Genomic DNA, 22918 nt, shown 5'->3' on the forward strand with positions numbered 1-22918 from the left:
TTTTCCAATCTCTACTACCTTCATTAGCTAACTTATTATTCTTTGCATTAAAGGTCGTATTAAATAACTTACAACAAAAACAAAATACCTTATTCAAATCTTTGGAATAAACTAACCATCTTCTTTCATGTCTTTCTCCATTTGCCAACTTTTGAAAATAATATGTAGTAGAAAAGTGCCTTAAAAATTTATCCTTTGGAAAACATGTGTCGGTAATTCTAATTGGTCCCTTTTCTACTAATAAGGCTCTTAACTTTGTATCAACAATATTCCATTGACTAGGATCATAGATATTTTTAGGAGTATGATTATTTAATTCATTTATAAGTTCTTGATTTTCTTGGGAATCTACATCCGACTTTTCACTAATTTCCTCGCCTTCTTCTTCTTTTTGGTTTATATCATTATCTAACTCAACTTCAACTAAGTTTGTAACTTGTTCTTCTAAAGAGCATTCCCTTACCTTTTTTGATTTAATATTATCATTGTTTTCCAAAAATTTATCAAGAGCACCTTTTTGAGATTTTATCAAGTTGTCGACTTTTCTTTTTCTTTTAAGTTTTGAATGACCGGATTCATATTTTCTAGTTGACATATTAAAATCTAACAAATATTTTAAACACTATTTACAATATCAAATAAAAAATATAATAAACATAAGACACAAAACAAAAATAATATTAGAAATTAGAATGATATTACCAAATTCAAAAGCTATGAAGACTTGATTTCCGAAAATGAATCGGGCTGCTGCAATATAATTTTCTCCAAATTTAAAATATAAATTATCAATAGAACAAGTAAATTTTTTTTAGCTTTGAATAAGAGAGAGATGTAAGATTAGAAAAGAGAAAGTGAGAAGAAATAGAAGGGAGGAGGATAGAATATATAAAAATAAAATTAGAAAACAAAATAAGGTAAAAAAAAGAAGATAACTTGTAAGTTAAAAAAAAGTACACAATTTTTCAACTTTTTATGGGAAAGTTAAAAAGTCATGGTCATATCTATGACAATCACCTCATTTAGCCGTTTCACTATTGACTTATTAGCTCTAACAATTTTTTTTTTTTAAAATTTAATCTTTCCTAATTAACTAAAAAAATGGGGCCTTTGCATTTATTGTCTTAGTTCTAATTATTTTTTTTTAATTTAATCCTACCTAATTAACTAAAAAATGGGGCCCCCTAAAATTGGGGGCCTAAGGCGAAGGACTTTTTTAGAAGCCTTGCCAGCCGCCCCTGGATATACCGTATTAAACTCAATAAATTTAATTGTGAACTCGCATTTATAGCTATGCTAATTTACTGCATTTACAAATTAAAGGTAACCTATAGTCTATATACAGTACAGTTGTTTATTTATTTGTTAAAAAATATTGTGATTGCACCTATAACGCAACCTATATTTTCATTATTCGTTGGGTCGTTCAATAATCACGTTTGATAAGATTGTTAATTAGGTATCTACCTTTGACATTTTGCCATGTCATCCCTATTTTTCTCAACGTTTGGTCAATTAGATATTGGCTAGCTAAAATTATGCCTGCAAATATGCATAAATCGCTGTCAACTTCATTTACGTACTAAACATAAAATGATCAGACAAGTTTTTTTATTTGGTGTACTAAACATAAAATGATCAGACAAGTTTTTTTATTTGGTTTTCTTATGTTTCTGGTATACCATTATTTTTCTCCAAAAATGGGGACAACAATAAGTTTATGCTGTTAAAGTTATCCAAGAATATAAATGCGTGTACTTTAATATCTAACATGATTTTGCAACAAGTCACTCTTTACTCTACTAGACAATAATTATAATACCTTCTCAAGTTAAATTAGTTTCTCGGAAACTTGAAGATTTAAATTTATTGATAAATTAAACGGAATTAATCATGCATAAATATATGTTTACACACGATGCTAGATAGATAGAGTAGTTCTCTACTTGTAATTTTATTTGCTTATAAATAATGCATTTTAAATTGTTGCTTTAGCTTTAAACAAAATAAGTGCTACTTTAAGAATTTAAGATCAAAATTGATAATTATTTTTATTTATATGCTTGACAGTAAATTAGCAATCCCTTTTAACATAGTTTGATTCTGACTTTTTTTTTTTTAACTTAAAACACATTTTAAATGGAACGAATAGAATATAATGAGAAGCATCAATGCTCATTGAACTCAATATTTACTGTAAATCTAGAAGCAGAGGCGAAGCCAGAATTAAAAATTTGGGATTCTAAATTTCGTTAATAACCGTTAATCAATTTTGTCAGGGTTCACAAATTAATATACATATAATATATAATTAATTTTCTTGTACAAATATAAGGTCTACGAAAAAACTACTGGGTTCGTCTGAACCCATGAACCCCACCTACCTCCGCCTCTGTCTCGAAGGTCTAAGATGGTCAATCAAATAATAAATCTCGAAAAGGCCAAATTATCTTCTCAAAATTGAAACTAGTAAGAAAGAAAGAAAAATCAAATTAATTTACATTATTTTTAAAACTACAAACATCTTAAATATAACACACATAAATTGAATAAATATTTTATATATTTTGGAACATAAATAAACTTATTTTTAATAAACTTACGAACAAAAAACACAATAAATATTTTGAGATGGAAAAAATATAATGTACTACTTACTTATACATGGAGCGCACCACGGGACTAGTCATACAGAATGCTCAAACGAAGATCCGACCCTTGGATCATCCCAAGCGTCAAAATAGAATACAAAATAGTCCAACAACAATTACATTTCCACCTTCACCCAAAAAATCCCAAAACTGATTATTACAATTATAAAGTGCCCCTCTCTCCTACGCGAAAATAGTATTTTCATCTCTCTCCATCTCATGCTCTTTACATCCAGAAAGTGCGAGTCCTCTCCGTGTTGTCGCCGGCACCTCTCCTCTCATTGAGGGAGCTCGACTTTTACATTGCTGGCGATTGACGCGAATTTGCTCCGATCGATTCGACGGCTGCTGTCGTTCATTTCTCTTCTATTGTAAGTATCGTCCTTTTCGTATTTAGATCTCTCGCATCTGTATGTATGTGTTTCTGTTAATCTGCATTGATGTATGTGTCTGCCTGTTTGTATGAGCAGCTGGATTTTTTTTCAGATCTGATGTGCTTTTGTTGTTTTAATTTTCTTTCGTCGGAATGTTTTTTGAGCTCTCCATTAATTTGATTATATGCTTAGTCGTTATTGGCAATTTCGGGAACAATTGATTTTAGGTTTTGAGTAGTTCGATTGACTAGCACCATTATAAGTATAGTCTATTAAATTAAGATCCGTGTGATTATAGTGATTCTGTTGAATTAAGATTATAGGACATACGGAAATCTTTGTCCTGTGTTTGGAGATTAATAAGTGAACTCCTAATGAGACTGTTCGCTGTTGATGAGTAAGGAAGTTATGAAGATGAGATGCCTAGGAGTAATCGCTTCACAGATTGCACAAGCAAAGTGGTAAATTGCATACATATTTGAAGTTTCAGTGAATGATACATTACATACATTGCATTTTAGCTTTAGCTGCAGGTCCTGTCGACTTTCATGTCTCATAAAACCAACTTGTGAAGTTATTGCTGAAGCTCATTCCATAAGCAAGTTTGAATTTCTGCGATTGTGTTATCACTCTCAAGCTCAGAGAGAGAAGTTGTTAAAGTTTCTTAAAAGGGAGTGATTGATCCCGTTTAGCCTATATGAACAATTCAAAGGCAGTCTTGCATTGACATCTGCTATATCTTTGTTTTTGTTTTTATGTGTGCTATTGAACACATTTACAAACTTTCAGCTACTACAGTGTTATTTTATTTTTGGCCAACACATTCTTATATTTTATGTTGATCAGTCTGATGATGTTCCTTCATTTGATGTATTTTGACATTTAATTATCTCTTCCTTCCTTCAGAAGGTAGGTGGTACTTGGAACCACACTTTGGTAGAATAGATATTGAACCAAGTAAAAATGTAAAATACTAATGAATCTCATATAGAACATGTTAATGTTAAGAGTGATCAAAAGCTAGTAGAGCAAATAATGATCTTTTATCCTGATTTCTGTCTTCTTCCCATTTCTCACTTCATGTACAATAAATTAGCACATGTAAGCAGTTTTGGTGTAAGAATGATGAAAGACGTCAGCATGCCTCATTGTCAGCCCTTTTATTTCCCATTTACTTTATTTCCACCATTGCCATTTCTGATGTTTCTTACTTTGTCATCAATTATTCATCTGTTTTAGTTATTATACTACAGCATCTTTATTGTCTGCATATGTTGGGGTTGCTTGAGATGAACCCGACCAGGCTAGTTGTATAATTGCATCTACTATGTATGTTGTTTTCCCCCTATGCTCGTCCCCCGTTCTTTCTTTTCTTTCCTTCATGTTGTTACTTTGGATGAGTGTCATTGCATATATATTTTTCACTCGTGTCTGCAAGTCGGTGAACACTTCTGCATGAATTATGCTTTTGACACTCATGATATTTACCATGTCGAATTGGTAGGTGCAGGAATCGTGACCGGCTGCCAAAGATTAACTGTTTAAGGTTATGGCTCTTGACAGCGTAATAACTTCTCCTCATAGGAGGTCACAGACACAAACAGCATTTTCATCTACTGATCCAAAGAAGAATCAATACTCCCGAAGTAATGAACTTGGGAGCTGTTCAACAGTACTTCAGCGCCACCGGTTCCTTCTAACTGCGCTTGGCCTCCTAGCTTTTCTCTGCACTATCTATCTTTACTTTGCTGTCACTCTAGGGGCTGGTGACTCCTGTTCTGACTTGACAGGGACTCAAAAAGCAGCATGTTATGTGGAGCGCGGGAAAGCACACATGGGCAAAGGAAAACTTAAGTTCTTTTAGCAAATTGATGGCTGCAGGCTAATATCTTAGTATATGATAATTTCTTTTTCTTCTGATAGGCAGGAATTCCTATCCAAAGTGTTTACTTAGGTTCTTTGGGTCTATTGGGTGATCATTAGTTTGATTGTATTCTTAAAGATGTATAATTTGGTTATGGGAAACTGTTTGACATCCGTAAATAGGTCTATCTATTGGGATGAACTCAACTGAGGGATGTTGGTGAGGCTCGAGTGACTGTTAAATGGCATATCTTGTGGACAATGTGATTATGAATGTATGGTAAAGATGACATTATTAGGTGCAAATGAAAAAAAATAATAGAAAAAATATCACCTTTTGAGACTTCTTGACATCACTCCATCCTTTGCGTGTGACCGGTGTGGGTTGGGCTTTTATAAATACTTGCAGCGACTTTTTCGTTAGGCCGAAAGTTCTTTGTAATGTAATTTGTTGTGCCTTTTTGTCTTTGTCAGAACGTCATAATCCGCGTTTCACCGACTCTTACATGTGACTAGTGTGTTGTATTTTCTAGGGGAGGTTGGGACTATGAAGTTGACTCTCTTATGCTGTTTGCCATAAAAGCCTCAACTCATCCAGGACTTTCTCCTAAGGATATACTGAAAGTCCACAATAATGCGTGGAAAGTTTCTCTTGTATGAAAGCCAATTCGAAACAAGCAATAAAAGACTCCTCCTGGACACCTTTGGGACATGCGTTACCTTGAAAAATTCCTTAGCATAAAACTATTTATCTCCACTGGTAATCTGTCTTGATGGCTATTCACTAATTCAAGGCTGCGTTAAATTGGGCCAACAACTACCTATCTTTAATAAGTACATGTGAAAGAGCAACTTAACTAATTCATTTCTAATTTTACTTGGCAGGTGTCCTACTTAACATGCAAAATGCACGATACTCGGTATCTATGTAGCCATTTCTTTTACGTCCGCTTATAAAAGATTTTTACACGTGTACCACTTCTGGACAACTTCAAACATATGTATGGTGTTTGAACTTAATCTTTTACAAAATCTAACTACAGACATTGTACATGAAGTTTCATATAGTTGAAGTTCGGATATATGACATTTTTTGTACTCATGAACTTAGACAGAAATGACCGAATTTTAGTGTAATTAAGTTTTGTCAAGCCTAACTTCAAATACCGTACAAGATGGAAAAAGCCCAATTGAGCCCAACTAAACTTATAAAGACAAGCCCATCAAGCTTGAGCCCATAAATTGTCAGTTTTCGGGCAACCGTTCCCTGTCTTTTCCATTTATGAAAATCAAAGAAGGGATCTTTCTTCTCTACTCTACTAATGGAAGCTGTGATCTGCTACTGATCTCATTTTTCCATTTCCATATACAACTGTACTAATACATAAATTCTTCATCAATATTTGTATACTTTTGTTATAATCCATGGCGGATCCCTTCAAACTCCAACACCGAAAACTTGAATACAAGCGTTTGATTCCGTCATTTCTGTTGTCTCATCGCACTCTTCTTACTGTTCTCTGGATCGTCGGATTTATTCTGATCGTTGTTTGGCAAAGGACTGCAGTGGAGCGGCTTCTAATATATCGAGGTATGGCATCACCTACCAGACCTATCCCTAAGCTACGGCCTCTAGTCTTCAATCTCTCCGATTTCGGTGCTGTTGGCGATGGCGTTACGATAAACACAAAGGCATTTGAGAAGGCAATTTCGGAAATTCGGAAGCAAGGTGGTGGCCAGCTCAATGTTGAGCCTGGTCATTGGCTTACTGCGCCGTTTAATCTCACGAGCCACATGACGCTCTTCCTCGCTGAAAATGCAGTTATTCTTGGAATTGATGTAAGTAGTATATACGTAGTAGATTTTGTTTAGTTCCATAGAAGATGTAGGAAAAGAACTTCAGCTAAACTGTTTGAAAACGTTCCGTTTTTTATTTTGTCAGATGCATTGCGTTTTCAAACTTCAAATTCATCCTTTAATAGTATGATTATTGAAAATTTACTTACTAATTCTAGCAAACAAACAGATCTTTCCGTGGTCTTAGGAGTTATGAATGGCGCGAAAGCTTGCCTGGATACCACGGTCACGAAAAAAGAAAAGAAAATTGTGTAGCTCAAGGATAGGGGAACTGTAATAGGAGGAATCTAGTAAATGTTAAGATATAGTATAGGGTTTAAAACAGGTCATAATAGTTATTTCCCCTTCAGTATGTGTAATTAGGGAATGACCTACCCTTTCCATTCCTATACTAATTCACAAGCTTACTGCCATTCCTGTACCATCTTCTTATTTTAGCATAGGGGCATAGTTCTGGCAATTTGTGGCAGGTGAAACTGCGTTTGTTTTTTTTTCCTAGATACATAATTTTCTCCCGCACATGCATATAAAACAAGCATTTTGTTGGCATACGTTCTTGTTGCTTACTGCCATTCCTATACTAAATTTCTATAATGGTTGTCTGGCAATAGAAACGCAATTGCCATTGCACTTTCGGCAACACTAAGATGTGAGATCTTGTTTCTATTCATGTCTCAAAGTTAATTTGCTTTTGATGAGTTTTGAATTGATTACTTTTAGAAGCTCTTAAGAATGGGTTCATAAATTTCTTTCCTTTGAAAGTAACTTCCAAGTATGTTGCTTTGTCACATCCTAATAACTATTATCTATCATGATACAACAATATAGGAAAGTGTGCTTGGTTGAGGGTGATACATATGCTGCTGCTAACTTATAGAGGTTTAAATGCATGCACAGGATGAGAGCTATTGGCCACTACTGCCTCCTTTGCCATCATATGGGTATGGAAGAGAACGTCGTGGGCCACGTTATGGAAGTTTAATCCATGGGCAAAATCTTAAGGATGTTGTCATAACAGGTAAAGTAGTAATATCTTATAAAAAAGCAGTAATGTACGAGTAGTATTTTATCATCCCTTCAGTTTTGAATAGGTGCTACCTTTTGTCACTTCTTACGAATTACAATAAATCACTATATGATTGATTATTTCCCAAGTTATCTGTGTGACTGTTAATGCTGGTAAGGAGGACCCACTCCTCTTCAAGATTTGTACACATGCTAAGTTATTAGGTTTGTCAAAGGTTTCCAATGTTTCTTGTGTACAAACAGGGTTCAAAAGCTTAAACTAGTAGAACTTCTCCAAAAAAGTATGTACATTCCTCTTTCAGGCATGCTGTTCCACCACAGGTTCTTTAGGTCTATCTCTGCTTTTAGCTTCTGTTATTGAGTTAATTAGTTATATGTCTTGTTTTCCGATACTTGCAAGTTGCCTCTGCACATGTTTTCTCTTATAGCAAGTTATCGACAAATTCCCCAAACGAAGTAGTGAAGTACATATTCAAATGTGATTCTGAAAAGGTGATTGAGAATAGTGCAAACCTCTCTTTGATTGTTTATAAACAATTGTGCAACAGGGCATAATGGTACCATTAATGGACAAGGCCGATCATGGTGGGAGAAATACCGCAAAAAACTTTTGAATCACACAAGGGGACCACTTCTTCAACTCATGTGGTCAAGAGACATTTACATTTCTGATGTTACATTTCGGGATTCTCCGTTCTGGACTCTTCACCCTTACGACTGCCAAAATGTTGTTATAAGAAATGTAACAATTCTGGCTCCATTGACTGAGGCCCCAAACACTGATGGAATAGACCCTGGTGAGTTCTCCTTATTTCCTATTCAACCGTACTTGAATTCATTCTTCATGCCTTTCTTGATCACTTTTGTTGCAACTGTAAGTTGGATGTTGGCTTTTTTTTCCCCGCATCATCAATTCTCATTTAAATGCTCACGTTGACCTGCTCTGTAGGAAGTGATGTACAGGAATACTTTCAAATGCTTACATATGCTCTATAAATTGCTTTTTCTTCAAAAAGTTCAGTCGTGTAATATCAAGACTAGTTGTCAAGAGTTCTACAGCAAGTGCTGTATAGGAATACTTTTAATGTATAGAAATTGATTTTTCCTCAACAAGTTCACTCATGCAATATCAAGAATAGCGGTAAATAGCATAAATCTGCTCTATAAATCTCATCCACAACTTATTTTCCTAACATAAGTAATGCATTCGGAAAAAGTATCTCAACATGCCTAGGTCATGATTTATGTGCGTGTACAGCAGATTTTACCCCTCACCTGTTGACTCTCCACACAAATGTTTCATTGACCGCCGCCACCACCACCACAACAACAATGAAATGGGTTAAGTAATGTGTCATCTCACTCTAGATACAGAATCCTAAGTTTGTAAAGCTTGCATCTTCTTGATGCCTTGAAATGAATCTACTTCATCAAAAAAAGATACAGAATCCTAAGTCTGAAATGGGTCATCATTTTTGGGAAAGAGAGACTTGTGGGGTTGTGAACTGGATCACTTGATATATTTAATACAAAAATATTGAGCGGATGGATGTAATGTTGGCAGATTCATGCGTGGATATGGTGATAGAAGATAGTTATATAAGTGTTGGAGATGATGGAGTCGCAATCAAGAGTGGCTGGGATCAGTATGGAATTGCATATTCCCGTCCGTCTTCCAATATCACTATCCGTAACCTCATAGTGCGCTCAATGATAAGGTAATAATTGTTTCCATATCATACTAAATTACGTCAAGTATATACTTTTTTTTTTCCAATTACATGTTTGTATTACCTCTCTGGATCTGCCCACATAAAAAGATGCATAATCCACATTTCAATAAAATTATCTACAACTTTGTCCTCATTAAGGTTACAACTTCTTCTTAGTTTTCTCAATTTAATTGCTGAAGAGAAGTGCTCGTTTGAGTGTGTGCGTCTTTTTCGGTTTTTAACATCGACTGACTTGCTCATTATCAACAGTGCTGGAGTATCAATTGGAAGTGAAATGTCTGGTGGAGTGTCAAATATAGTAGTGGAGAACCTCCTTATATGGAACTCAAAAAGAGGAATAAGAATTAAAACTAGCCCTGGCAGGGGTGGTCATATCCGACATGTTATCTACCGCAACCTGACCCTGCAGAATGTTCGTGTGGGCATTGTAATTAAGACCGACTACAATGAGCATCCTGATGAAGGCTATGATCCAAATGCTCTTCCCGTTATTGAGGATATAAGCTTTACTGGTATTCGTGGGGAAGGAGTTCGAATTCCAGCACGTATTTATGGGAGCGCTGAGATTCCTGTTCAGAATATTACTTTTCAGGACATGTCTGTAGGAATTACATACAAGAAGAAGCGTATCTTCCAATGTTCTTTTGTTCAAGGACGTGTTATTGGAAAAATCTTCCCTGCTCCATGTGAGAATCTTGATTGGTATGATGATGGAGGAAAACTAATTAGGCAATCAACAAAAAAGAATACAAAGGACTTGGATTACGATGGTTGAGACAAAGGTGCTTTATTCCTTAAACGAAAAATGTTGGTACAACAGCTGATCGCTTGTTGCCAGCGACATTTGATCTTCTTGGTCCTTCGGTCCACAGTCAAATGCTGGGAGACTAGAGCATATGTTAAAACATATTTGCAGTTGTTACACTAAATTTGCGAGAATGAAAGAATACATGGACAGAGTACCCACCCATGGAGCTTTTTAAGAGGCAAACTTTGCCTCGATCTCACCTGGGAGGTTATAGTTTGGTTTTCGAGGCTGCTACCAGTGTACAAAGCTCCAGCGCCCACAGTAATACCCAGGCTGGTCGGGCCTATGCCAAAATTCATCATGGTTTATTGCAAAAGATGAAGGTGGATGTCAATTCTTGGAGAGTGGGAATATGAATGCTCCCCATCTCAAATCATGTTTTTTTCTATTTTGTCTGTTTAATCCTCTGGTAAATTTGGTAATGTTGGATTGTGGAAAACATAGTATAGGTAGTCTTTGTATATGAACTTCAGTTCCATAAAAATATGAGTGAACATAGTATAGGTGTAATATTTTACTTTGTACTAATGGAAAATATTCTGCATCTCAAATTTTAGTTCGGATGGGTGGTTATTTCATGTGTTTCCCATAGGCATTCAATTCTCCATACCGACATGTCATGACCCGACCCGACCAACCACTTTGTCTTAGTAAGTTGTCAGTCTAAGTCTACCTTATATGCTGATTTATTCATAGCACACTTTAATTTTATCAAACAATTTAGCAGCAGTTGTGATATGAAATAGGAGGACGATTTTTAATTAAATTGAATTGATACATCAGCTCTTATCATATGGATGCATCCTCCAAAAGAAAAACAGAGGACCTCAACAATCATAATAATATCAAATGACGGTTATATCTTAGACTATTTTTAGTTCATTAAGCCATGCAGTATGTAATGGGCATGGATCTGGTTTCCCTTGTGCGATTGCCTTCTCAGAGAGTGAATAGAACCATCCGTTTCTCCATTTGAACTATACAAGGGATTAAACGAATGGGATGGTTAGAGCACAGGATTCAAAATGTAATGTCAATTATGAAATCTAAATTTCTTACCTCCTTGACAGCCGTTGGAAAGTGTGCAACTGCTCGTGAGTAAGCGCAGAGCCTATCCTCCATGGCATCCTCAAAAACTAGACTTTTCTCTGCAGCTGCTGCAGCCGCAAGCTCAGCAATCAGTTTTGACACCTGAAAGCAGCAAACCTAGTTAATAACGTCCTGGCATCTACATTATCATCTGAACTAGCTGCAAACATTTAGGAAGCAAGTGAAGCATCCAACTTTCAGTTCCTCCTATTAATATGTAATAGTATCCTTGAGTACGACCAAAAGCCACGTTAATTTGGTAAAAGGAGGGGGAAAAAGAAGAGGAAAGCAAAGAAATGAGTGATTCTGACACCCCGTCCAGATTAGGTAGCATTTTGCCTTTTCGCGTGGACAAGGGTGAGTCAATTTGGTAAAACTGGAACAAGAACTTTCACGAGTGCATTTAGCCCCCATCACCTACCATATATAGTTGGTCTAAACAGTGACACAACATCGATTAGAAGGTCCAAGAATTACTGTTTATAATCCTATGAAGGAAAATCAGCTGAAAAGTGAATTAAAGTATCAGTAGTTCTTGACCCATTCTATTACTTCATAAAAGGAGTCTCTACTTAGGCTATAGCAACAAAAGCAATATAAATCAGTGCGTGTTCTCTGCTCTCTCACTTGAAACAAGGTAGCTTCTTTTGATCTTTTTTAATTTTATTTTTTAAAAACTAACAGTAGTCTCATTGGAGTTATGGTGTGAGGGTTGTTGATTCTAACTTTTCAAAAGGCAATTAAAAGTGGATGCTTTTAAAGGGTTTCATCGATGGATCACTCACCTCAGAGCGGTACTCTTTTTCAACAGCTCCTACTGTTGCTCCAGGATGGCGAGCTCCAACAAGCATGAAAGCACATATCCATATAAGCTTCTCCAGCATTTGCTTCTGAAAAGGCTCCTTATCAAGTACCTGGTATTCACAAAAAGCAAAATGCATTATAGATCTTAGTAGCAGTCTATTGCAAGCTACTATAAGGCGCAGTGCTGAAAGATGAATAATGGACTTCCTGGACCTCCTAAACTTGTACGAGAAAAATTGAGAAAGATATCCCATCTCTGAAGATTACAGTTGGTAAGGTAACAGTCAATTGAAATGATTTTACCTCACCTTTCAATTTGAATTGGCAAAACAGTGTCTCCTTTTGGGTCACACAATTTATCCTTTATCTTTATGAAAATTAAAATACAAGGAAAGAGGTATACTATCAGTAGTATTTCGTATAGAACTGTTGAATAAGAAGCCTCCAATGGAGGAAACTGAGTCTAGTTCATTAAGGAGGAAAAGAACATTGAGGCTAATGTTAGACATGTATGTTGAAGTCTTCAAAATATAACACACTAAACTTAGACAAGACATCCCTATTTATGATAAACATGAACTTAAACATAATCTTCTAGCCAACCTTGAAAAGCTCAAACCGAAGCTTTTCACTGCATGGTTTATAATATTATAACGAGCAAATAATACCATGTGAAGTTCATTCTTTACCTTGCAAGAGAGTCCTCCATTCTGCAATCTTGCAGCCACTGCAGATGCCCATTTCCCATAAGCCGCAGTCAATCCTTCTGGATTTGTATCAGTTTTCCCATCAGTTGGGGGTTCACCAAGCTTTGATACAGCAAAATATGCCAAAACTTGGTCTGCATCACCAAGGCCTTTACTTTGGAACCAAGGCTCTAGCATCCCATTCTGGAAAAATACCAAATCTGCTACATCAAGATTTATTACAGGGTCACATCATCCATTAAGACATAAGTATGCTCAAACTACACTCTAGGGGAAACAAAACTAACAGGAACTAATGCATTCTCTATTCATGCAAAAAAAAAAAGGAAATAATACTGTCTATACATGAGAAAACAGTAGTGACACATGACTGCTAAAATTTCAAACTGGAATGCCATTTCATAAACAATCTTAACAGTAGACTGCAAATATTCTTTGCCGTTTGTTTCTTCCTAAAGACCAAATTCAAGTCTAACGTCTGACGGCAGAAAATTTCTGTTGTTTTAAACATGCCCATAACATTTGTATGACTACTACCTTGATTTGGTTTGCCATTTACCTAAAGCATATAATTGACTATTCAAATCTGCACATTATCCCTTTCGTATAATATATCCGGTGGATACAGGGTTGCTAAACTTGACATGACATTACAGCTCTTATATACTCAGTGATAGGTTAGAGCCAAACCCACCCACTATTTTACTAAGGCCAGAAAGAATAACCACCAATTTCAGACTTTTGAATCTTGTGGTCTTTAAGTATGCAATAATTTAGAAAAAGATCATTTTTTTTAACACTAATTAGTAAATAACACAGTGTAATTGATGGGAATTACAGCATACCGCTCCAACGAGATTTAGGAGTAGCTTCAAGTACAGCTTCAAGATCATCATTCCTAGTGCAAACCAATATTGGACCTACAAAATCAATAGGTACTGGTTCACCCCTTTTAACCAAAACATCGTCTCCATTACCCAAATCTTGTAAAGCTCTTCCCACACGTCCACCTCCAACTATGATAGCAGGAGCAACCATGTTGTCTGAGGTGGAAATTGATGCTCTAATTTTGAAATTCTGGTTGATTCTTGAAATGGGTTTGTGCCAAAATGTTGAGCTCCCACTAGAGAGAGTGACAGTGTTCATCATTGCTGCTGCTGCTGCCTTCATGGTTGGCAATATCTGGGGCCATGGTTTCTTGTGATACTTACTATTAATGGGTCAAGAAGAGAGCCACTCGTTTTCACTTATGATCCACAATTTTATCGCTTTATCAGTGGCAGTGGTAGTGGCCTAGGTCGTAGAAATTGGGATCCGGTTTGATGAAAATTCTAATCGGGTCGCTGGTTGTTGGGCTTGGTAGTGAGCTTTAAGGCCCAAATCAACTGTAAAGTTTGGACTCGTATAAAGTTGTATCCCATTTTGAGATCAACTATTTAAGTCATATTTATACCGCCTAAAAATATTATAAATTTATCTAGTTCGAAACAATTTCAGATATGTAAAGTCAGATGGAACATATAAAGTTGAACTATTTATCACTGAACTTATTTGTCAAAAAATCAACCATTCTTGTTTGAATTTCACGAAAAAATGCTTCAACTTTAATCATATAAAACTTAAGATATTTTATTTGAACTTCAAAAACTTTATAGATAAAGTTATTACGAAGTAGGTAGATATGCAAAAAAAAGTTAAAAATTGGATACATGTTAAATAGAAGTGGATATAAGCTACTCCATAAAATTACTTTCATTGTTTCAATTTATATGACCCGAATTTGATTAGAAAAGTAGTTTAAGAAAGAAAGAAAAAAGAAATTCTAAAAACTTGTGATCTTAAATACTCATTTGTGTGGTTATCATAAAATGACATAATATTTGATTATTTGTGTTGTTATAAAAAATTTGTCAAAGTTAAAATTCTTTATCAGTTTAAAAAGTATATTATTTTTTCCAAAAAATTAGATTACTAAAAAAATTATATCATTCATTTTTAAACGGTTTGAAATTATTGCACTTTTAATCTTTAATACAAATTCCTTGATTTTTATCTATAAATTCATTTAATTACCTTACCAAAAGGTCTAAAAAAAGTAAGAAGGGAATATAATTGCTATATTTACAACATCTGCAAGCAGAGTTTATTTGCTTCATAAATTTTGTTTCAGACAAACCGTACGGCAGTAGTATATTCAAATCTACTTCGCGGCACTGTCCAAATCATCTGCCGACAAAACTCCGGCCGACGGGCCCCACAATCCCGCCGTCGATTATGGAAAAGACATATGCCATATATTGACAGAGACATGACCCAATCAAGTTCCTTATTTTACCGTTGAAGAATTTTAATCTTAAATAAAAGGCGAAATGGTCTGGTGGACCCTTATACTTGTACGAGTTTGTATTATGAATTTTTCTACTTACTCGTTTGTCAATTGAACCCTTAAACTCAATCAAAATGAGTCTTTTAAACCCCTCCAACCATGTGTGTAGCTCACCCTCCTTTACATAAATGACATGGCATATCCACATCAGATATATTAATGCCATGTCATAATTATTTTTAAAATTATTAATCAAAATTATTTAATTAAAGGTAAAATAATAAAAATTTAATTATATTCTTTAAAGTAAAACCCAATACATTTTGTTGTGAAAAAAAAACACCAATACATTTTCTCCATTTCCACTGTTTCAGGCCCAAGCCGTCGCCGCCATCGCCATTTTTGTTGGCGAGACCACTTGTATTCCTTCCGCTTTAATCTCTCCCACATCATCACCATTTTCCTTTTCCTCTTCCAACCTCCACAAAATCAACAACCTAAGCCATCGCACCAGATCTAGCCAAACACCATTACCATTTTCGCCTTCATCTCCGCCGCACACCATTACCATCTTTACTGCCATGATTAGATCTTCGCACCCTCACCCACCTCGTTCTCCTCTCCGTTGACCAGCTGCACCTCTCTCTCCTTCCACTGCGTATCAGTGGTGTTCGACGAGCACCACCGGCGCCGCTCTCTTTCTCCGTCTGTAAATTGGTGGACTCAAGAAAGTGCCAGGATCATCTAAATAGATGAAGGCAGATTGTGAAAAGAAAGAAAAAGGGCTTGGGCAGGGAAGGATATGGTTGAAAAGGAGGAGTAATGGGTGAAGAAGACAATATTTTTAATTAATTGTTTTGAAAAAAATATTTCTTTTATAATTTTAAATATTTTTTTAAGTAGAAATGCTCCTCACTCGCCTTAATAGGCGTGTGTAGTTACACACTTTTGCCAACTCAGACATCTAATGACACATAAGCCTGGTAATGGTCAGAGGGGTTTGTTAAATTGTGTTTTATTGAGTTTAAGGGTTCAGATGACAAAGGGGTAAGTAAAAGGGTTCATAATACAAACTGATACAAGTATAAGGGTCCACCAAACCATTTCGCCTAAATAAAACCCAATTCCAAACATTTTGAAAGCCCCCAAAAAATTTCAAATTCAAATTTCTGTTTGTTACCATCAATGGCCTTATTGGCTGCAAATACAAGATAAAGCATATATCTAACCACTACCCTGCTCTTTCTTTAAAGCAAAAATAAAGTGCCCCAACAAACAAGAAATCAAGAATCCTATTTATATAACCTGTTGTTCTGTTCTTTTTACCCAAATTGGGTGTTCAAAAATGTCTAATTTCAAGAAAACTACAAACCCTCTTCGTTCTTCGAGTTCATATAATTCCCTTTATGATAATCCTTTAAATGAGCTCGGACAAAACCGGAGTAGTAGCAATGGCAGCAGTACGGTTGGAGAAGCATTGGGTGTTCATTTGCTTCAGAACCAACTTGTTATATCTGATAATAAAGAGAATGCTGCACCAGATAAAGCTGAAAAATCCAATCTTTGTGGTAAAGAAAATGTTTTACGGTATGATTGGACTAGTAAGGTTGTGAATAATGAGTTTACATCAGCCCCTAGGGTTGGGGCTGATGTGAAAGACTCTGTGCTGAGGCCATCTTCGCTTCAACTATGTATACAAAAACATGAACCAGATTCTAAAATTGGGTTGAAAATTTGGGAGCATGCGGATACTGAGACGCCGAATTCTGCTAATATTTGGGATTATTCGGATTCTGAAGCTGCTCCAGCTTCTTCTTGGTCTACACTTCCTAATAGGTCTGTATTTGTCTTTGTTTAGAGATAAAAATCAGTTCTTTGCTTATGATTATTGATGATAGTAGTATTTTTTTATTTGCAGGTCATTGTTGTATAGGCCTTTGCCTATAGACATTGGAAGATGTACTTGTGTGATAGTGAAGGAAGCATCTCCAGAAAGCAGGGATGGAGGGAGTTTTTACTCACTGTATACAAATGTAAGGCTTCTTTCACTACTTCCTTTAAGCTTGTTGAAAACCAGCAGCATTAAGCATTTTCTGAGGTTCAATGCTTTGGTTGTAGTAAGGGGCGAAGCCAAAGATTTGAACTTTATGGGTTCTGAACTCTAGGATAGCAATATCAGGATTAGTAACTGAGTGCTGATTTCTTAATACAAATAGAGGGTTTGAACTAAAACTAATGGGTTCAGCTGAACCTGTACATCGGCTTCTAGCTCCCCCTGGTCATACTTCTTTGTTCATGATAAACTCGTAATGATGAAGAGGGAGTTCCTTTAGTTTAAAAGGCAAGATAGAAAGAAAATTAATGAGAGACACTTTTCACTACCATTTACCTAGAAGAAGACAATTAGTGACCAGAGAAATATGAATATTATGAAACAACATAGATGTTTCTATCATCATACTGTAAAATTTCTATAAAAGATTTACTTATGAACTATAGTATAAATCAGCACCAAATTATGTATGACATTGCAAATAGGCGTGTGATTTCAAATATAGCTTCCGAATTCCATCAAGGTATCTAGTCATTTGTCACAGAATTGATGATGTTAACTGAGAGATTCCTAAGAATACAGAAGTCACTTGGTACTAAATTGATGATACACTGCTCCTTGCATCCCTGAGCATCAGGCAAAAGTTGAGCTTTCTACAAGTCATTTGAAGCAAGGAACTCTTTGCTTATAGCGTCCCATGCATTGTGATTGACTTGAAAATTCTTATTTGTGCATGGCTATGAATACTTTGAGAATAAAGTGTCTATTATGATAATGTTGTTGTTGTTGTGTCATTGGAAGGACAATCACACACACATGCATGAACATGACTATGATATTACTAAGATGTTGATTGTATTATTGAATCTTGATATTCCCCTTGTCTAATGTGCTAATTCTAGATGTTTGGGATGAGTTGATTCATAGCCCTTGAAGGGCAAATTGTGAAGGTTTGTACATGTTGACAAGAATTGTGTATGAACTCATGATTCACTTAGAAAGTGAAGATCCTATGACTATTGTGTAATTGTGATAGTTGTTGAAAGGTCATTCTCCCCTTACCCTTACACATGACTATGCATGAATTGTCTAGGACTATGATAAGGTTGTTGTGTTGATTGAAAGGCTATTCTCATTAACACTATGAACATGATGTGTAAGGTTTACTCACATATTAAGGATTCTAAGGTTGAAAGGCTATTCTCACCTAATGAATCTATGAGCTATATCATGATGTTGTATTGGATTGAGTGTTGAGTCACCCTTCCATAAACATGAACTTAAAGGGAATTATGCTTAGCACCGAGCGGATATGAAAATAAGATGGGGAAGCTTTTACGCCAGTTAGTCCGGGTTCCCAAAACATGTTATCTCATGAGATGGAAACCTTCTATGTCAGTGAGTCTGAGTTTCTAGTAGCAATCTCCTTATCCCATAACTATGTGCCTACATAGGTTCTTAGCTAGTGGATCCACCTATAAGCTAAACATGTTAGTTCTACCTTAGGCAAGTAGAACACCTCTTTTCGGTGTGGGTTTATGACACCAGATTCCATGTAGCTCGCATGGTCTATGTCGGTTAAGGCTACTTCCCTACATGACAAGTAACATGAACCATGACATGAACAAGTAACATGAACAAGAACAAGAACATGGGGTATTTACTATGGTTCCTTAAGAGGTTCTACTTAGTGTGAATGGGGTATGGGACTTCATTCATACATTACACAAGTAGGCTTTGAGAGTGGGCATAGTAGGTTTCCCTCATGACATGATGATTATGAGTTAATGTATGCTTTATTATGAATTATGAACATGAACATGAATATGAACATGGACTATACTTTGTGACTTCTTAATGAGCTTTACTTAGTGTGAGTGGGGGGTATGAGACTTCACTTATACATTGCACAAGTAGACTCATGAAGGGGATATAGTGTGGTTTCCTTATGCTATGAAGATATATGAACTTATGTATGCATGATATGGATTGTGGCTATGAGTGACTTTACTTATTACAAGATATGAACATGAAGGTCTCCTTGTCTATGAGTGTTGACTATAGATTAGGTCAAGGTATGTTATGCATGATCATGGTGGCCTAGAAGTGATACTTAGTGTAGATAGGATTATGGGATCCTACCTATGCATTGCACAAGTAGAGCTTAAGGTTGCTTATGTGATAGTTCTATTATGATGAGATGATCTTGGTATGTGACTATGTGCGAACTTACATCTTTTTAGGTACTACTTATTTTGACAATGTTTTTTCTTATCATCTTCTTGAAAATTCTTATAATGCCAAAAGCTGGTTGTAATTCATTTGTTCCGACGTTTGTGATTTGTACTGCTTCTTTATGGAGTCATCAAACAATTGTTTGTTAACTCTCATGGACAATACAGTATACACCTAAGGAACCAACTCCATCAATATTCAGTTAATCTTATCCTTGTTTTGATCAAAGAGGAGCTAAGGTGTTCATTTCACCCACCATTAGTACTCTTTCTCCAAATTTCACGAGGAAATTTTATCATTTGATAGGATTCATGGTTGAGAGCTATGCTATGGCAGAAACATTGTCTGACACATGTACTGATATCTATTTTTGTGTCTTATTTAAACTGAAGGAGGGACAGGGGCGTCAGAATCGGAAACTTGCCATAGCCCATCACAGAAGGCGTAATGGGAAATCTGAGTTTGTAGTTGCTCAAAATACAAAGGGAATATGGGGAAAATCTGATGACAGTTTGATTGGACATGTAACAGCTAATCTTCTGGGATCAAAATACCAGATATGGGATCAGGTAAATTTTCTTTTGACACTATGAGATAAGACACACATATGGTTAAATGCCATCCTTCCTGTGAGGTGTGCTAGTCTAACTAACTCTTGCTTCTGCATAACTGATTTATTTCAGGCCCGTCCTAATTCCACAACCAAACAATCAAAATTGTTGGGTGCTGTAACGTAAGCTTTGTCTCTCTGATTCTCATCCGAAAGATGGCTCTTAGACCATTGTAATAAAAGTATATTGTCTACAGGTTCATGCCTACCATCGCGACATGGACTGGAAGCTACAGAAGGATAAAAGCATGCATACCAAAACACCAGTCCATGCAGTTAAAATGTACAGCTCAGGTGAGCACTGTTACCAAAACTAAAACAGTGCACTTAAAAAATTCGTTAGTATGTTCATAGTGAGCTAAGTTTTCTGCTCTGGATATAGCACATCAATGGACTACCCGCGGACTGGGAGGAGCATATGGACAAAGTGAATCAGTTGTTTTCGAAGATTCCTCATTACAATAAGGTATAAATATTTGTTTTGATTTGAATAACCATTTGAAAATGTTTTGAGTTGTTTTTGAAGATTCCTCAAATCTAATATGCAATTATTATGTAGGTTTCAAGACAGTATGAGTTAGATTTTAGAGATAGAGGAAGGGCAGGACTCCGAATCCAGAGCTCAGTTAAGAATTTTCAGCTGACTATGGAGGTATGTACATTAACCGTCATCCTGTAACAACATTTTCACTACAACAACCAAAATTTATTTAGACAAATGAACCTATTAGGCTTGATCCTATTCGATCGTCCTGTATTCATGCTTGTTATTATTTGTTAATAGAAAAATGGAAGGCAAACAATTCTACAACTTGGTAGAGTGGGGAAAGCTAAGTATGTGATGGACTACAGGTATAACATATATATCCTGGTTTTTAGTACTAATTCAAGCAGAATTGTTTAGATAATTTAACAGCTAGAAATATATTTATCCCAATGAGCAGAGCAATTCGATCAAGTAACATTAATAACTTGAATTTTCGTGTTGAAAACAGGTACCCGTTGACAGGTTATCAAGCGTTTTGCATATGTTTGGCTTCTATTGATTCAAAGTTGTGTTGCACACTGTAAACGGGGAATCTCCAGCACCTTTTGTTGTTCAACCTCTGAACAGCAAAGTCACTTATCTGACTTAAGTGCAATTTTGCAGTTTTTTCGCCAAGGCATCACGCGTATTTTGTCCTTGTTGTTGTAATTTATTCATGCAACTTGGTGGAAGATTTTGTACAAGCAATTTAGACATGTTCTGTTTAATGAAAATACAGCATTGTGCTCTATGATTGTTTGTCTTGAAATGAAAGAAACCAGAAAAACCACACACAACAAAAAATTGGAAAACGTGGGCATGTGAGCCTTGTGTTGGACTTTTAAAATAGTGTGTTTTAGCAAATGAAGGAAATTGGACCGTGTCACCCACCCACGTGGATCAACTCGACCTGTTAGGATCTGTCAAAAAGAAAAACAGAATAGACTTCTTGACTGTAGAATTTTCTATGAATGTGGAAACGATTTGTAACAAGTACGATTTTAGATTGTGTATTTGTAACAGGTATGACTTTAAACTATATGACTATTTCGAAAATGTTTGTGTTTCATAAACATGTGGTTTCACCATTCGATTAGTAAAATGAATTCAATGATTCTATCAACTGCAGAGAAATAATCTATTTTTACCATAGAGTACTTATATATATATGTATATATATATATATATGGTTTGGATAAAAATCGATTCAAACCGAAAAACCAAATCAAACCGATTTAATTTGGGTTTTGGTTTGGTTTTAGATTGTTAAGAACCGATAGTATTTGGTTTGGTTATGGTTTTGTTCGAAAAAAATCGAAGAAATAACCGAACCGAACCAACAAGTTATATACATAAGTTTTACTATTATACATACATAATATATTATATTCATAAACAATTTTATAGATTTTATATATGTTTCATCAAAATTTATTTATAATTTACTTATGAAAGAAAAAACGTCTAAGGTGAGAACATTTTTCTTATTGGTTTCATGTATATGAGTGTCTATGGAAATTCTTTGTGGGACTGAAAATGTCATTGTCTCTTCCTTCATTGCCAAAATAGTGAATTTTGAAGTTTTATTCAGTAAATTCAATGATCGAAAGTTCTGTAATGTCAGTCATTCTAACTAATTTTTTGTTTGAATGGATTGTTGTCACTTTTTTTACGTTTTGAATGAATTGTTTCTTTTATTTTTATGTATGGTTAATAACCGAAAAACCGAACCAAAACCGAAAATAACCAAACCGATAAATGTATATTATATTTGGTTTTGATAATTTTAAAACCGATTAAGTTGATTTGGTTTTGATTTTGACCAATAACCGACCCAAACCAAACCGTGAACACTCCTATATATATATATATAACTCAGAGTCAACTTATGCACATGAAAAAACTATTCAAACATTGTCTATAACTAAATAAATGAGGATGAATCCCACATTTCGAATGATTCAAAAACTAATTAAAAGCAAGATAAACCCCTGCAACATAACATGCAGCAATATATTGATAAAGGTAAGTAACAGTCTTCGTATTATTATTGTAGAACTCATAACATACCAAAGAATGTTCATCAATTTCTCTATCTACATAAACAAATACAATATTGAGAAAAAAATAATAATAATATTAATAGTCATTAAATATAATACTTAAAAAATATAATATATCCCTCATTCTCTGGAAAGATAAAATCATTTTAAAGGAAATTATCTGTTTCCATTTTCCTTTTTTGTTTTTGTTGCC

At 35.3% G+C, this 22918-nt stretch overlaps 4 protein-coding genes across 5 annotated transcripts; 3 read left to right on the top strand and 1 right to left on the bottom strand.

Moving 5' to 3' along the window:
• Positions 1–2798: 2798 nt before the first annotated feature.
• On the top strand, positions 2799–5788 carry LOC125859302 (uncharacterized). Of its 2 annotated transcripts, XR_007445768.1 has the most exons (3): positions 2799–3022; positions 4530–5648; positions 5774–5788. XR_007445768.1 is itself a non-coding variant. In XM_049539013.1 (2 exons), exon 2 carries the CDS (start codon positions 4575–4577, stop codon positions 4887–4889), a length of 315 nt encoding a protein of 104 aa, XP_049394970.1. In that variant the 5' UTR covers positions 2799–3022; positions 4530–4574; the 3' UTR covers positions 4890–5095. The 2 variants fall into 2 exon arrangements, 1 of the variants encoding a protein (XP_049394970.1); XM_049539013.1 differs by lacking the exon at positions 5774–5788 and having other exon boundaries at positions 4530–5095.
• A 369-nt stretch (positions 5789–6157) lies between these two features.
• LOC125859292 (probable polygalacturonase) lies at positions 6158–10457 on the top strand. Its single transcript, XM_049538997.1, has 5 exons — positions 6158–6727; positions 7643–7763; positions 8320–8568; positions 9336–9489; positions 9754–10457. The coding sequence occupies exons 1-5, from the start codon at positions 6314–6316 to the stop codon at positions 10277–10279; spliced, it is 1464 nt and encodes a 487-aa protein (XP_049394954.1). The 5' UTR covers positions 6158–6313; the 3' UTR covers positions 10280–10457.
• A 588-nt stretch (positions 10458–11045) lies between these two features.
• Positions 11046–14151, bottom strand: LOC125859299 (uncharacterized). Its single transcript, XM_049539005.1, has 5 exons — positions 13758–14151; positions 12895–13112; positions 12187–12315; positions 11372–11503; positions 11046–11289 (listed from the first exon to the last, which is right to left on the bottom strand). The coding sequence occupies exons 1-5, from the start codon at positions 14080–14082 to the stop codon at positions 11176–11178; spliced, it is 918 nt and encodes a 305-aa protein (XP_049394962.1). The 5' UTR covers positions 14083–14151; the 3' UTR covers positions 11046–11175.
• Positions 14152–16408: 2257 nt separating this feature from the next.
• LOC125859293 (tubby-like protein 8) lies at positions 16409–21403 on the top strand. The gene is made up of 9 exons (XM_049538998.1): positions 16409–17074; positions 17157–17271; positions 19919–20095; positions 20210–20259; positions 20334–20430; positions 20519–20602; positions 20696–20788; positions 20921–20988; positions 21132–21403. Exons 1-9 carry the CDS (start codon positions 16584–16586, stop codon positions 21205–21207), a joined length of 1251 nt encoding a protein of 416 aa, XP_049394955.1. The 5' UTR covers positions 16409–16583; the 3' UTR covers positions 21208–21403.
• The last annotated feature ends 1515 nt before the right edge of the window (positions 21404–22918 follow it).

This window comes from Solanum stenotomum, chromosome 3 (assembly GCF_019186545.1).
Source record: "Solanum stenotomum isolate F172 chromosome 3, ASM1918654v1, whole genome shotgun sequence".
Taxonomy (NCBI): Eukaryota; Viridiplantae; Streptophyta; class Magnoliopsida; order Solanales; family Solanaceae; genus Solanum; species Solanum stenotomum.